The 16,872-nt window shown below is 38.8% G+C and overlaps 1 protein-coding gene across 1 annotated transcript; it reads left to right on the top strand.

The window, feature by feature from the left end:
• The first annotated feature begins 9,799 nt into the window (after positions 1–9,799).
• On the top strand, positions 9,800–12,081 carry LOC140343891 (cytochrome P450 2B4-like). Its single transcript, XM_072430792.1, has 4 exons — positions 9,800–9,853; positions 10,371–10,610; positions 10,919–11,060; positions 11,348–12,081. Exons 1-4 carry the CDS (start codon positions 9,800–9,802, stop codon positions 11,575–11,577), a joined length of 666 nt encoding a protein of 221 aa, XP_072286893.1. The 3' UTR covers positions 11,578–12,081.
• Positions 12,082–16,872: the final 4,791 nt, after the last annotated feature.

The following is a 16,872-nucleotide window of genomic DNA, read 5'->3' as shown; positions in this document are numbered from 1 at the left end:
TATTTTTACCAGTGCTGTTGGTGTTTGTGATGGTTGCTTAGCATCAGGAACTGGTGACTGAAACAGATCAAGACCAAGCCAGTTTTGTGTTTCTGTCAGTAGAGATGAAGAAGAATGAAGCAGAAGCAAAGAAAATATAAAAAGAGGAGCCAACTGTAAATCTCATCCTCTTAACCACTCTACTGAGTGATGGGTGATCCAACCATGCAGCAGTGTCAGTGCTGAGCAAGACATTCCCCCAATTTGTGTACTGCCCGTTGTCTGGGTATCTGCCATTGCATAGACCTGGTGGTGGTTTGGTATCTTTTAATGTGGCTAAACACACTCAATAGGTTCTTCAAAAGGACCCGGCTTCCACTAGCTTCTACAGAAGTAACTGTACCACTGGGATTTTGGTCAGGAGATTGTTATTTTGCATACCAAAGGATAGATGGGAGTGCACTTCTGTTCCATGACCAAATATTTTCCAGTTAAGGACTGACAGCAGCTGCTTATTGCTGACAATATGCAAAAGAAAATATATGAGGGGAAGGGGAAAGAAGTTTCTGTGGGGGACGCAAAGGTGTACATCTCTGTATATCTGTAGCACAAAATTCTTGTCCTGCTGATGGCTGTATCCATCAGACAACAACATCAGCAGTAACAGGGGGAGCAGCACCAACATTTAAAGTTTTACATTTTGAGATATGAAATAAGGATGACAATAATGTGGTAGAATGTGGGCACGGTGTTTCTCCTAGATCACATAATTATGCTTCTTCATTTGCTTGATAAGTAGTGATATTGAAAAATGTGTTTTCAAAAAAAGATGATTCATTGGCAAAAAATGCCTATATAGGGAACACTTGCTGACCTAAGGCACCAAGACTTAAAGCTCTCTGGGCTGTTGCCTTTTTCTATTAAGGGATGACAATATCATGCAAGCACAGTGAAATAGGCTTTTTTAAAATTGTTTTCCTTTACAGTGGGCTACGTCACCTGATTTCGTACCTGTGCAGTACGAGATCATGTGACATGGCAAGAAGACAGAAAGAATGAAGATGGCGGCACCAGGACCGAGAGGAATTCCATGATGACATGGGACGGGATCACAGGAAGGATCAGTGGGACCTGCAGGATTAAAGATGTCTCATTTTTTTGTTTTCGGTTTAGTTCCGATTTAAAGGAGACATATCTTATGCTGACCTTACATTAGCTAATAAGTTGATAGCAGCTAAATGAGCAATATCTTCCAGATATTCTTCACCTAACTGTTACCACAATGCACTTATCAACCATTATTTTTTCAATGCCACTCTGGGAGAGATCCTTTCTTGGTTAAATTATTGGTGGTCAGAGCTGGGGGGGGGAGCAGTACTTCCAAAAACAGGAATTACTGATCAATGTTGAAATTATAGCTAAAAGTAAGAATAATGCTAACTGATGTCTTAAGTGTTTAACTGTAAACATTTTCATACACAATAGGGGTAATGTGCCAGGAAAAAAATGTTTAAATCAGTTATCTACTAACTATATAAATTGTTCCTTTTAGAGGATTTGGAAGTATCTCATAAGCTATGTACATCTCATGGATAAGCATTGTGCTCTTGGCCCTTATCCTCTCCTGTGTCATCCAAGGACCAACACCACTACCTATTGTTGGCAATGTCCTACAGATAAGAAGAGGAAAACTTGTCAAATCTTTAACAGAAGTAAGTTGTAAAGGCTAATGTTAAAGGGGAAAATATATAGAGCTCTTGATCTTTTGTTTATATCATCGTGTCTCTGGATGAGAAGAATTATGGGGTTCATTTGTAAGATTCCAACATCAGGATCCAGGGTTTGAGTAAAAAAGGAGTAATGTATTTTTTTTTGGTCAGACCAGATGTAAGGGCTTGCATCAGTAGCCCAACACATTAAGGCAATTTCTGCAAGCTGGAAGAGCCTAATCCCCTACAGGTAGTACCTGGGTTACATACAAGATTAGGGGCTGTAGGTTTGTTCCTAAATTGAATTTGTATGTAAGTCGGAACAGGTACATTATTTTAATGTTTTTAGGACAGATGTTTGTCTCAACACATTATTAGGCAGTGTGGTTTCAGGTACTGTATAGACTCTTCACTACAAGTTAATCACAAACAAAGCAAAAAAAAAATTTGTGTCTTTGTAAGATTAAAAGTAGAAGCTCTGTTTTATTGAGAACCTATTTTCTGGTATGTAATATAAGGCCTTTATATTCTGTTAAGTTTGCAGAGAAATATGGACCAGTATATACCCTCTATTTTGGCCATCATCCTATTGTTGTCCTAAGCGGTTATGAAGCAGTTAAAGACGCATTGTTAGACCTACCGGAGGAGTTTAGTGGACGTGGAAGATTTCCTACTTTTGACAATTATTTCAAAGAGTTTCGTAAGGTTAATTTACCCTAAGTATGTAAATACAGCTTAGTCTATAATTAAACCATAAATAAATTCCTATTACATTTTGACCAATACTGGTCCATTTTTGGAGGAATGTCTCCTTTAGGAGAAATAGATTGGAGTTAATGAAGGGGAGGTTAGTATTTACAGATCTGGATCAACAATACATGTTGTCAAGGAAAGTGGAAAAACAGATTAAGGTGAGAATATCCCTCACAAGGTAAGAAAAATACCAAGCATTATGGGCTACAGCAAATCTCAATGTGACGTTAATAAAAAGCCTTTTCAGATGCTAAAGGTCACTGCATTTTGCAAATAAGGCACCTTTTACTTATTGGTTGATTGCTGTTTTGCAGGAGTTGGTTTTAGCAATGGAGAAGGATGGAAGGATTTGCGCAGGTTTTCAATCACCAGGCTTAGAAACTTTGGAATGGGAAAGAAGTCTATTGAGCAAACGATTCAGGAAGAGGTTGGGTTTCTGATGGTGGAGCTCACATCCTTACAAGGTATATTGTCTGCTTTTGTGTCTTGGGTGCAATATGAAAATTATGTACAGGCCTTACAATAAACAAATTTGTAGTTTTTCCTAGTAAATTAGATGTGGGCCATGTGCTGTAGAAACCCTACCTAGGCAACACAAGCATATAGGCAACACATACATTCTAAAGAATTATACTTGAAGGCTTGATTTTTTTTTTTTTTTTGGATGCATGTCACAATCTACCTTTATTGCACCATGCATTAACATGAAGACCAGAGCACAAGGACTTACATTAGTGTTATTGGTTCCATCATCTCACAGGTGACTTCAGTTGGGCTATGTAAGAGGTGCACAAGGCCTCCTATAGGACTAGGCTGTCATTTCTACAGCCATGTACTAGGTTGTGTTGCAGGAGCTTTGACAGTGACTCCTGTACAAATGAGTTATACACTGGACCTGCTGTTTACTACTCCTGAAAATAAAAATGGCACACTTGGCATTTTTCATTGGAGTTTTTACACTCCTGTGTTAAGGAAAACCTGCAAACCAATATCCAGACGATAGGCATACCAAGCAAGGAAACATCTGGCTATTTTAGCTGTTTTTTTTTTCCCCGCCCTATATATGTAAAAAACTACCAAATTGACCAAACAAGATTAAGAAATGTAGCAGGCGTCAAGTGTGAAAGCTGTGTGTGGTTAGTTACAGTGAGATTACAGGTTCTAACTATGCACAGCTCACTAATTTCTTCTCTAGCACGGGCTCACTTCCAGGAACCATCAGTGATCTGCTTCTGCCTGAAAAAGACTCTGATCCAAAGGGAACCACCAAACTCTTGGACGTAAATTCATACTTCCAACAGTCCCTCAAGCAGATCACTGTTCTTCTTTCCTCCTTAGCTGTCCTTCTTTTGGTTGTAAATAAAATTGTTATATTTAACATTATAATCAAGAAAAATAAATAATCTAACAATTATACAGTATTTCGAATGAGACCTTTTTTAAGTAGTAAATGTAATTGTCAAAAAATGCTCTTGACTGTTACATCAGTTTTTAAGAATGTATTTTCTATGGTCTTGGCATGATTGTAGGTTGACACATTAGGGCAAATTACACAAAGTGTCCCCTTTCTGCCTCCAAAAGCTGGTGTTACCAGCTTCACCATAAATTTGGTCAGCCAAATCAGAAGACAGAAGCCTAGGAGAGCTTTATCTTGTCTATTTAAAAAAAAGAATTCAACAGTTATGAACATACAGCTAGCTCTGTGGGGATGCTAAAGCTACGTACACACTTCCAATTATTATCATTGGAAAACGAACGACGAACGATCCTGCACGATACCTACGAACGATCGTATAGCACCGATCCTGCACATAGAGATAACGACACGATCGTTCGTAGATATTGTACACACAATAGATACGATAGTTTGAGCGATAGAGGAACTATGTGCACGACAGGAAAGTGAACGAACGTTCGTTCATTACGCATGCTCAGGCCCTGGACGATCAACGAACGACCGTACACACGAACGATGTTCAACGATCGTCATCCAATCCGATCTGCCGGTCCGGTCGTTCGTTTCCAACGACTTTCCTCGTTCGTCGGCGTCGTTGGTTACTTTTTTACGAACGATTTTTTGCCCAATCGATCGTTCGTCGTTCGTTTTGAACGATAAAAATTGGAAGTGTGTACGCACCTTAAGAACTAAACATTTACATTAAATGAGCCTGCTTCATGCTGTCTAATGTAAACAAGAAACATCTGCTCCCTACTGATAACACCTACTACACCAGTAGTAGACCTAGATTAGGATGCCCTACGATATCTACCTACGATGCACCTACAAAGGTCATAAACATTTTAGAAACATAACTTTTTCATAGTTTGTTACTACTTGAATGTATGGAGGTGGTATGCCAAAAAGACCTTCTTGTAAAATGTCAGTGATGGGATTACAGGTTGCATATTGTGATTTAGTGATGGCACTGCACTCAATAGGATGTTCACTTTTAAGCCTGTAACCCTTCCATTTGTCAAAACACTAAGTGCAATATAATTTTGATGTTCTATTAACTCCAGATTTCATAGTGTTTGGATTTACATTGGCAATGGGAGCCAGTGGAAGGATGAGCACATGAAAGACATGAGTAGATAATGCAGCAAGAAAGCTGTAATAACGTTTGGGACATGCCTACTTTGCCTGGGATTTTGTTCGAGATTTCTCCTTCACCTGGGTGGAAGTCAATAGATGTGGGCTGCAAAGGCAGGACAGGAAAGCCACAAATCTGGATGAGCCCCAGCTGAGTATTCAAGTATTAAACCCAAGTAAAACACATATGCTGCAATTGAGGCATGCACATAGTAAAGTTGAGTGTTGTATAACCAATAACTAGATTTTTACACTTGCCAACAGAAAATTTGGTGGACCCAACAAACCTTCTACTGCAGGCTGTTTCTAATGTCATCTGTTCTCTAGTATTTGGGCATCGTTTTGAATATGATAATCAGTTTTCAGCAACTTTTGAGATTGTTTGGGGAAACTTTCAAAGAAATCAGCTCTCCTTGGGGACAGGTAGGTGGCACTGATTTTATTGACTTAAAATAAATAATGGCTAAAATAATAATTTTTAGTAATGATAAAAACAGCCATACAACAGCAATTGAGAGAGAGGAATTGGAGGTTTAAAAGTTTTACACAATAATCCCTGCTTTGTACCCATATACATCAATTTTAATTCTATTTTTTATATTAGGTGTGATGCTTAATGTACAGCGCTGCGTAATATGTTGGCAATAAATCCTGTTTAAAAAAATGTTAACACAAGTATTAGAAAGGCCTTCAATACTTTTTCTTGATTTATGTATTATGTGTAAAGCCAGAGGTTTATTTGGATTTATCCAACACCCGACCCAGGTAGCTTGGTTGTACGCATCAAATCACCCAAAATCATATACTAAAACCCATCCTTTTTAGAATGCCAAAGAACACTCAACATAGTATGGATTAAATGGCCTTAACAGCTGCTTTATTAAAATTTTTATCCTAGCAGATATTTTACCTTAAACTATCATATTTTGCTCAACATAACTGGCTCAATGCAAAACAAATAACTTGAAAACCCAATTACCACCCTCCCTCTTGTGCATTAAACAAATCCTTGGTTGCAGGTCCTTGAGGTCTTCACCACTGCCATTTTAGCTGGGGGTCTGATACTTAAATATAACCCTATCAAGTGTCTATCCAACCTATAATAATGATGGAACATCCCTTTCATGCAACAAAAAGGAGCATAGTACATCTGGACACACATCCAAATATGCCTGTAGAGGGGCTACTGGGCGAGCAATGGACTCTCGCAATTCCCTAAGCTCTGAAACCAAACCCCTTAGCTACCTGATCCATCTTAGAACGTGTAATTCACAAATATTCCCACCTGCCAAAATTGCTCCTTTGCCTCCTAACAACAAACTAAAACCTGTATCCCCCAAAATCCCATCTGATTCCCCCACCCCCATCAGCATGATTTCACTTCCCAGCCAAACACTAGTCCCACATTCTATCAACCTGGCGGGGATCCACATGCACGCTGTTCATACGCCACTCAAAGCCTAGGTGGACCAATGAGGAAGTCACTACCTTCCAGAATGTAATCCCCCCTCATAAATGCCCACACACAGCTGACCCCTATAGGCATCTTTTACACCCCAAACCTTTGCCAGGACTCCCTGCGAGCATTCACTGCTGCCAAGGGGACCACAAAGCCCCACAAACAAATCTCCAGCCATCCTGGGTGTTCTCAAAGGTGGAACAAGCCTCTATAGCTGCAGATGTTGCCAGACTAGTGATGTCATCTGCTTCTTACAAGCTTTTAGTCCTGGCCTATGGGTGTCCTGGAAGCAATCTTGCTTAGGGCAATTCTTCCACCATGCTACGCTTCACTGCCATGTGCTCCCTCCAACTAGGACTGACAGCCAAACAATGGGACAGGCTCGTACCTGCAGAGCCACTCTTCCTCCATAGTGCAACACTAGTGAACCTCTATCCTGAGCTGCCAGTGCTTGCCTGCTCACCACCCTGGGAGTCACCTCACAGCCATGGAGGATAACAGGTGGTGGGGGCTACTGTTCAGACAGTTCTCCCAGGCTTCCTCCTGGGCAGAGGAAGCCAAAGGATCTCTTGAGAGGCTCCCTAACCTACGTTGCAATCTGGGGGAGGTGTCTGTGGTGAACCCACTGATGCAGTAACCCTGGACTCTCATCCTGGGAATCTGTCACCACCTCTGGCAGCATGGAAGCCACTTGCACCTGCAGCCATCCCAACTCCCTTCAACTGTGCCTGCAACAGAAGCTCCTCCACCTCACTCATCCGGCAATTGCACTGGATCTCCAGTCTGTCGCTTTCCCCTGAACTAACGGAATGACCTCTACCCATGCCTGCCTGTTTATGTAAACCCTCTCCTTCCCACAATTTAATAAAATTTCCCCAATCACCTTAGACTTCTCCTTAACTCTACCTTGCCCAAGCTTTAACCCTTCTTTCCCATGCTGCACCTTGCACTGTGATGCCCCCCTCCTGCATAGCTCCAGGTATTACTTTACTTGTAAAAAATTCAACTTTTTCAAATGCATATAATGTGGTAACATGCATACTTGGAGAACAGACATTCATGTTAGATACTAAGCAGTATAAAGGTTTAAGAAGGCCGTAATATTTCATGATAACATTATGTTGATAGATGCATATTGCAACTGCTACATTCTTTGTAAGAAACTTATTAAGTGACTCTATAAAGACAAAACATGAGGCCAAAGAATGACCCTGCACAGCTTGAGATGTCAGTTTTTTTACCTTTACATTTGGATTAATATTCTGTAAGCCCTGACATTAACAGTATTTGCAGTTTTTACTGTATGGGAAAGTCAAAATTTCCAAAGAGCTTTATTATTCCATAATTAATTGAATGTGAAAAAGCAATTGTACATGCCTTTGCAAAGTTGTCAACCCTTTTATTTAGCTCTTCCTTTCCATGCATTTTTCTACAGAGGGGAAGGAAAATTTCCCCCATTCCCAGATATGCCACACAATGAAATCCTTCTTTGAGAAAGACAATATCAGGAAACATGAGTAAACTTTAGAAACTATACTTCAAAATTACAATAAGTGCTAGACCTCTGGTACAGTGTCCAAGAATAGCTTCAAGAATGACATTTCTCCACTTCTTGTTCATACAGCAGCTGCCGGAACTACAATGGCATCCAATTCTAGGCTTTAAATGTCTAACAATGTATGCAGAAACATTGTTTTCACTTTAATGCTGTAAACTGGAGTTTTTCATTTGTTGTTCAACCTTGAGTGTCATATGGTCACAAGTGATTGACAGTTCACACTAAAAATGAGAGAGAATTCTTTGCACAAGCACATTTTGGTCCAGAAAACTGATATTGTGTAAACCTAAATGTTTGAATTTGCCTTGTTGCATTTTGGGTTTAGTTGGGCTTTAATTACAGACTTAGGATTGGTGGAAATTGGGAATGGTTCCCATGGTCACAGTGAAATCTGCAGTTCCATTACGATCTCCGGGGCACCAGAGGTTAATTAACCTCTAGTTCCCCGGGGATCGCACTCTCCTCAATGATTGCATGCATGGCTGCAATCATTGATGACCATAGTGTGCAATCCCCAGGGAACTAGAGGTTAATTAACCTCTAGTGCCCTGGGGATCACACACTCTTCTCAATGAATGCAGCAAAAGCTGCAATCATTGAGAAGATGCCCAGCAAAGGGGAACCTCCTGACATTGTATACAATCTCTTACAAATGATAACATTTGTTACAAATACAAATGTATCATTTGTAAGAGATACTTATTACAATGTCAAGAGGTTACCCTGTGCTGGGCATCTTCTCAATGATTACAGCTGTGGCTGCATTCATTAAGAAGAGTGTGCGATCCCCGGGCACTAGAGGTTAATTAACCTGCATGATGCAGCCCTGGAAATCCTTCTGTTCGGCGAGAGCTTGATCTTTCGGTGAATCAGAAGGCAGTTTTTGCTTACATTTTCGGTAAGCGTGAAAGGCCTGTTTCACCATGAGATTGAACCTAATATTCTCGCTTGCTCATCCCTAGTTGCCAGTGTTTATTGTTCAAGCTAGCCAAAGTTCCTAAATAATACCTTAAACTGGTCAATTCTAAAAATACTGTTACTTTGTTATTATCCAGTTGCAGGACATGCTTCCAGAATTCATGCACTACATTCCTGGACCTCACCATAGAATATTAAAGCATCTCAATAAACTGGAAAATTTCATTTTGAAGAGAGTGAGGATAAACCAAGAGACATTTGATCCCAACTGTCCCAGGGATTACATTGACTGTTTTCTTCTAAAGCAACTGCAAGTATGTAATTTACCTTTATACTTTAAAACAGAGTTCAGGTTTATCTAAAATACAAACAAAAACTGTAGGAACCTGCATTAAAAACCTATAATTCTCAGTAACATGATCAGATCCATGGGTCCATATATTGAATTTTGGCTCGGAGTACCTTTTTTTTTTTTTTTTTTTCCCCACACCCAGTGTAAATTTTTGACAAAGCCCCTATCATGTAGGACAACGTACTTAACATGGAATACCTCTTTGGATAAAATTCCTCCCCCCCCCCCCACCCAACCTTTGTGGAGCTTCAGCTTGTCTGTAACCCCACTTTTACCACTTTTAAAATCATCCAATACCAGTTTACTTTCCTGTCTCCGAAAGATGACCCCTTCAAATATCAAGGCTGGAAGAGGAAGCCAGGGGTTACCTACACCATACTGTAGGGGCCTGGTCCCAATAAAAACATCTGCAACCCTGTTCCTATGCCACTAAAATAAAACAAGTCTATTTAATAGCAAACACTTCAAAGAGTTGATCTACATGTCTCCGGCTGAACTTGAGCCAGACATTCCTAAATCACTGGAGAACATGGTGGTATATGGAATGATGTGAGAAAATGATGAATATTGGAATTTTCAGATATGCTGGTTCTCTTCAGACTTCAGTTAGTGATTCCTCTTAATTACATCTTTATCAGGATAGAAGTTGTAATATTTTCCCTTCACAGGAAAATTGTTTATTAGAATTTTTCAGATCTATATTCTTACTTATATACCCTTTCCCTTTTCTGCACCAACTAACAATATATTTTTCTTTAGGAAAAGGACAATCCACACTTTGATTCATGCAGTATGATAAGGAGTGTACTTAACGTGTTCTTTGCTGGAACTGAGACAATCAGCACTACCCTACGATATGGATTTTTCCTGCTAATGAAATATCCTGAAATACAAGGTGAATATTGAAGAGAACTTGGTAGTGAGATTTTTAAACACAACATGGAGCTGCATTTACTTTACAGTCGATTAAATTTCAGTTTTCAAGAGTGAAGAGTAGGTGGAGAAGAAAGAACTCCTAATTGGCTGCTCTGTATCACTGCAAATATGAGTAGACGGAGTGTGTTAAAGTTTTATCATTCATACCCATATCATTATACTATTCAGACAAGGTAATTGAAGAAATAGATCAGGTGATTGGACAAAATCGCATTCCAAACATTGAAGACAGGGGCAAAATGCCATATACAGATGCTTTAATCCATGAGATCCAGAGATTTGGTGATATCCTCCCACTTAATGTTCCACGCAAGGTTATAAAGGATGTCCATTTCAAGGGATATACCATTCCTAAGGTAGGCAACTTTTGCTCAATGTCGCGCTGTGTGTGTATATGATATATATTATAGAGGTATTTGTGTGTGTATATATGTATGTGTGTGTATATTTGTGTGTGTATGTATGTATATGTATATGTGTGTGTATGTATGTATGTATATATATATATATATAGATATATAAATTTTTTTTTAATTTGTGTGTGTGTGTTTTTTTTTTTTTTTAACATGAAAGCCATTAGGAAGGTTGTTTAAATATTGGATTACATTTTAGAATTCATTAAACCATCTTCAAGGTCACTTGTATGTCTCTTGTATGTCCTTAGGGTACAGATGTCTATCCATTACTATGTTCTGTTCATCATGACTCCAAGATGTTTATTACTCCCAATACATTCAATCCCAATCACTTCCTGGACAGCAATGGCCGCTTTAAGAAGAATGAAGCCTTTATGCCATTCTCTGCAGGTACATTTTAATAGGTGCTGCTAAAAGTGGCAGATATAACATTCTTTAAGTTCCCAACAATGAGGTTCTTTCTTTTAGCCTTTTGTATAAGGTGCAACCTAAATTCATGTTTTTAGAAGCTTCTCTTTCATGTGATTATTTTGAGTTTTCATTATGTATAACAAATAGGTACTTTTTTTATGACAAACAGAATTCTAAAAACAATCCTGAAAGTTTTGAATTTGGTCACAGTAAATGTGTATTTTAATAAAGTGTGATACATATATATATATATTTTTTTTCTCCAGGGAAAAGGGTTTGTGTTGGAGAAGGTCTGGCCCGCATGGAGTTGTTTCTCTTCCTAACAACTATCCTACAGAACTTCAAATTGACTTCTAAGACAACATTTGTAGATGAAGACCTCCAACTCAGAATGGCAGGGTTCGCCAATGTCCCCAAAGATTATGAGATGTTTTTCATCCCTCAACATCCCAAACACTGTAGATTTTTACCTACCTCAAATCTAACATTCCTTTAAACCCTCAAATTACCATGATATGGGTTTCATCACTTGCCTCATGATTTTTCATATCCACTAGCTTTGTATCTCACAGGGTATTGTGACAATATTGTAGAAACTTAAGGTTTATTGTAAAATGCTTTACAACAAAGTTGTTCACAAATGCTGCTTTTACTTCCCCGGAAGCCCTATTAAACACACCAATATCCACTGTGTTCTGGTGTATAAACTTATCAATTTCATATTCAGTGCTACCAAACAGGTTAACCCACATTCTTGGAAGTCACTATTTCATTTTTCAAGCCATTCAATGAAAAATGGACTTCAATTGAATCTGTTTTCGGTATAAATTTTTAAACCTACCTGGCATTTGTCTGCTTTTTCTTTTCTTTTTTTCTTGCTTTCTATATATTTGTTTGTCTCCTTTGGAATTTTTCTTTTTTTTTTATACCGTAATATTCTTAGGAGTTACTAAGCGACTTGATTTGCTTTTTTTTACTGAGGTGTGTATTGCTTTTTTAATATGAATATTTTCTGTACTGTAATTTCTTTCAAATAAAAATTATTTTTTTTCCAGGCAACTCCTCAAATTACAATATGAAAAAGCTAGACATGGTTGACTACTACTTTTGATGTGCTTCACTTTTAAATCTTCTATAAATACATTATTTCTGCATGCAAGCAGGTGGTGATCCAAAAGAGTAGCATTAAAAAAAAATCACTTATGTTGAAAAGCACCCAGAGCCATATTTTTTTTTTTTTTTTTAGGGCTAGCTCCGTACCATCAGCTGCATTCCCACAGGGAATGGGGACACCTATGGAAAAACAGTTGGATTGAGTGGGGGAATCAGGGCAGTTAGGGATATGTAATAAAGTAAACATTTCAACCACTGCAACATAGTTATATAGTTGGGTCCTAATTCCATCAAGTTCAACCATTAGGGAATCCATATCCCAGATAAAAACTGATGGAGAGGAATGCAAAACACCCTTATAAAGCCTGGTTAAATTTGGTCCAATGGGAAAAAAAGATCCCGTAAGGCATTAGTATGTTCCCTGGATCAACAGTCTTTCCTGTCTTAAAAAATTCCCAGTTATTTTCTGTTTCTAGAAACACATCCAGCTTTTTCCTAAAGCGATCTATAGTACTTGCTAAAACTTCTCCCTGAAGGAACCTATTCAACATTTTCACAGACCTTACTGTGAAGAATCCCTTCCTTTGTGATACAAACTTCCTTTGTGAACTTGTACTTCAGATGCAACTAGTATCTCCTTATCCTTTGTAACCAGTTTGGGTGCATTTTTCTGCTCTGTTCACCTCCTGTGTTGAGATAAAAGGGGCTACACCACAGTAGGAAAAATTTGCCTTTGTCTACTTGGAACTAATTGTGGTGATTAAACTTGGTTACGTGAGTATTTTTTCACATTGTTGCTTACAAAAAAGTCTGTTTATGTGTAATCCTACTGTAATTGTTGGTGAAAAATCATTAATGTTTTTTTAGCCAATAGTAGAAGCCATAGACCGCATTAAACCAACAATAAGTCAGAACTTGACAAATGTATTCTTTGGGACCTGAAAAACAAATAAAACAACAATGGGAGAACTTGGTTGCTTGTAGAAGCCTCAGATGGTTTTCTTAAAGAACATATCAACTGTTTCATTGACTAAATGTCTTTGGATGAGGCCACAATATGTAAAACTTCAGCTGACTCCATTGTAATCCATGGAATGAACAGAACAGGTCATGCTTGTAAAACTGAATCATTTCTAGGCTTAAGTGTTTGATGGAGAAAGGTTCTAGCTATAGCTCCTTTAGTAAGCTTAACATCACCACTGGTAAAGTCACCAGGTAGTGGAGTGTCCCAGTCTCTGAGGTGAGCTGGCTAAGTAGGAATTTCCTTTGGACTATGTCTGGAGCTACAAACTTTTTTTTGGAACAGAAATATTGTTCACCACTACTAGGGCTCCATGTTTGGTAAAGGGCTTATCACTTGGAACGTGAATAAATCTTGCTTGATATCCCAGAGCAAACCAATACTATGCTACATGGGTAGGATTTCCAATGCTAGTTCCATATTTATCTTTGTGGAAGGCTTTTACTACCTTGATACATTTGGGAGATTATACTGTGGAGCCTGAGGTTGGCAACTTGTGCTGCTGCCTCCCAACAGTTTGCTGCTGTCCCACAGTGGCGGACTCCCCCTGCCAGATGCTGCAGGTCACCCAATGCCTTCCCCTGCGTCTACCACTCATCTTTTATTCGGTCAAAAATGCACCTGTACCAGTTTCCTTGGTAAATAGGAACAGGTATCAAACACTGAAATATCTGTTTTTTTTTTTTTTTAGTAGGACAGAAATTTTTCTGTACCAAAGGGCTTCTTTGCTAAATAGCAAGAGGTATCAAAGACTGAAATAACTGTATTTTTTTTTTTTTAGTAGGAAAGAAATTTTCCCCATTCCCTGTTTTTATGCCTGTCCTTAGATCTCTCCTGATTGGCTGCTGGGCCTTTCTGTGCATCCTGGAAGCAAATGATTCGCTCCCAGCCGCAATTACCACCAGAAATAGTGTCAGTTACCACCTCCTGCTTTTCCCCTCCTTATTTTGGCTAGAACACAACCTCATGGCGAATCACAGGGCCGTTCTCACCTACATGTTCAGTAAGGACGAAAGGCCCGATTCGATGCGAGATCAAAATTACAATCTCGCTCGCTCAACCCTACCTGTCAATTTTAAAACTCCCCACATATTCCAAGAGTATATGGTAGGGTATCTCCTTTAACTGTAAAGTAATTGAATTCTAATTAGCACTGATCATCCAGAATTGTGCACTCTTAGTGCTCCTTCAGGCTGTCCTTTAAGATGCACTAGGCTTATTTTTGCACAGAACTTGTCATAGATAACTTTTCTACCAACCTCAGTGCATGTATAATGTGCAAAAAAATGAAGTGGAGATTGACCTCTAGTTGGAGCTCTCCTTGCCATGATTTTCATCAGAAGCATGATCTGCAAGAGATGGGTTATGATGAAGCAGATGGACTGCTTGTACATGGGTATTGCTTCTACATTCCATGTATTAGATTACAGTCTTACAGTTCTTTGCAAGAGTGTTTTGTAGAGGGGACAACCCCTGAAGCAAATCCCAAATTTCCTTAATAGTCCTTTGTGTTTTTGCAGTGCTTTATTCCAAAATGCAATGCATTTTTTTTTATAAATGGGTCATTAGGGATTCAATTTCACCTTGCTTACACTTTTCAGAGCTTGTGTCAGCACTGCATAAAAAATGTGTCTTTTGCATTATTACAGGACCTTCATGGTTTCTGAATTTAGTGGGAGCAAAGAGAAAACTTCAACCCTGGGTGCTGGATGTGCAGTATGAGATAATTTTGAGTTTCTAGTGATCTGTGATTCAGTATAGTGTAAGTGCAGCAGAATAAGCAGGGAGAACAGGTTTGTCAAACCCTAGAGAAGTCCTAGTAGTTTTGAGAGGCTGATGTTCCAAGAAATGTCAGTCTTCAGGGGCATGGGAGATCCTTCTCCTCTGGCTTCATAGGATCCTCTGAATTTGCATGACTGTGATAGAGCAGAGAACCGCATTAAGTAACCCCCCCCCACCTCACATAAATACGCCACAACAAAATTTTATTAAAGTTTAAATAACTTTAACTTAACATCAAATAACAATGAAAAACATTAAATTAGCGTTACCATAACAAACATATAAACAATATTTTCTTAACCTTCTACCTTTTTAACCCTTCTGGTGACTGGTCCTCGAAGGCCCACCCCTAAACCCATCATTAAAGTGGGTCTGCACCACCGATGCTATATATGCTCCCAGCCGCAACCACCCAGCTCAGAAACAATAACACCAGTACTCGCAGGCCGTAAATCCAAAACTACTCCATTTGTTCTTTTATCAACATAATTCAGAAACTCCATACCATAGATGGCTCTCTCATCCACACTGAAACTAACACACCAGGCCAATTTCCTCGAGGACCCCCATATCATAATCCCCACCATATCATATTCCCACTACCAACAGGGATGGCTGATCTGGACCCCTGCTTTCAAATCATTGTCCCTCTTTTTCACATCAGAACACCCCACCCCCCTATTTTCATTAGTTTGTTTCTTCACATCTTGCCTTTAATAATGTGGACTCAGCAGCTTATCTGCAAAGTGTAACCTCAGTGTTTGGATGATCACCTCTGCAGGATCCAGTTTCAACACTGGTTTGTTACGGCTCTTTCCGATGAGATCTCCTAATAGGGAGCCATGAAGAGGAATCCATGGGTAGGTTTCCTCTCATGCTCTGCATAACAGTGAGTGGCCAGAAAATGGTCATTAGGGCCCCTACTCCGGCCTGTCAATGCCTCTGCAACTCTGTTCCACTTAAAATGGAAACTAACATTTCCAGGAGAATTGATCTACATGTCTCCTGCTGCACAAGAACTATATACTATAACTATATACTATACTGGTGGTATAGGGAATGGTGAGAGGAAGCGTGGAAGAAGGCATTTTCAGGAATGTTGGTTTCTGAGGAGACTTGAGCGATTCCTCCTAATTACATCTGTTTAAGGACCAATTATTTTCTCTTCACACGGAAGTCTTTTATTGGAATTTTTTAACAGTATTTTAGATCTATTTTACATATACCCTCTTCACATTTTCTGCTCCAATTTATTACCCAAATACTTCTTTTAGGAAAAGGACAATCCAAACTTTGATTCAAGCAATATGAAAAGGAGTGTACTTCGTGTGCTCTTTGCTGGAACTGAAATGGTTAGCACCACTCCATGGATTTTTCCTGCTAATGAGCTATCCAGAGATCCAAGGTAAATATTTAAGAGAACTTGGCAATTGCTTATAAGGATGGGTAAAGCTGTTTTGTCATTTATGACCATATTATTATTTTATTCAGACAAAGTAATTGAAGAAAAATATCAGGTGATTGGGCAAAATTGCTGTAATTCATGAAATCCAGGGATTTGGTGATATCCTCCCTCTTAATGTTGTGCATATGGTTATGAAGGATGTCAACTTCAAGGAATATACCATTCCTAAAGTAAGCAACTCTTCTTACTGTCAGCATATATTTTGTGAAACTGATCTGACTGTAATTAGTTATTTTTGCATATAAACAAACACATATCCAACCACTAGAACTTTTTCTGGGAAAGGAATATTTTGTTATAAACATGAAAACTATTTGGAAGGTCTTATATTTTTTGACAGTCTTTTCTTTCCCCTAATTTAGCTTAGAAGCCAAATAGTAGTTTAAATATTGGTATACTTTTGGGAATGC

The sequence above is a fragment of the Pyxicephalus adspersus genome, chromosome Z, assembly GCF_032062135.1.
Source record: "Pyxicephalus adspersus chromosome Z, UCB_Pads_2.0, whole genome shotgun sequence".
NCBI lineage: Eukaryota > Metazoa > Chordata > Amphibia > Anura > Pyxicephalidae > Pyxicephalus > Pyxicephalus adspersus.
This window is presented reverse-complemented; position numbering and strand designations above follow the sequence as displayed.

Excerpts from the sequence above, each read along its gene's own strand:
- LOC140343891 (XM_072430792.1), top strand. The coding sequence starts at position 9,800 with ATGTCTCCGGCTGAACTTGAGCCAGACATTCCTAAATCACTGGAGAAC. Across the intron at positions 9,854-10,370 it reads AATCACTGGAGAACATGGTG|ACGGAGTGTGTTAAAGTTTT; the intron begins GTATATGGAATG and ends AAATATGAGTAG. Across the intron at positions 10,611-10,918 it reads AGGGATATACCATTCCTAAG|GGTACAGATGTCTATCCATT; the intron begins GTAGGCAACTTT and ends GTATGTCCTTAG.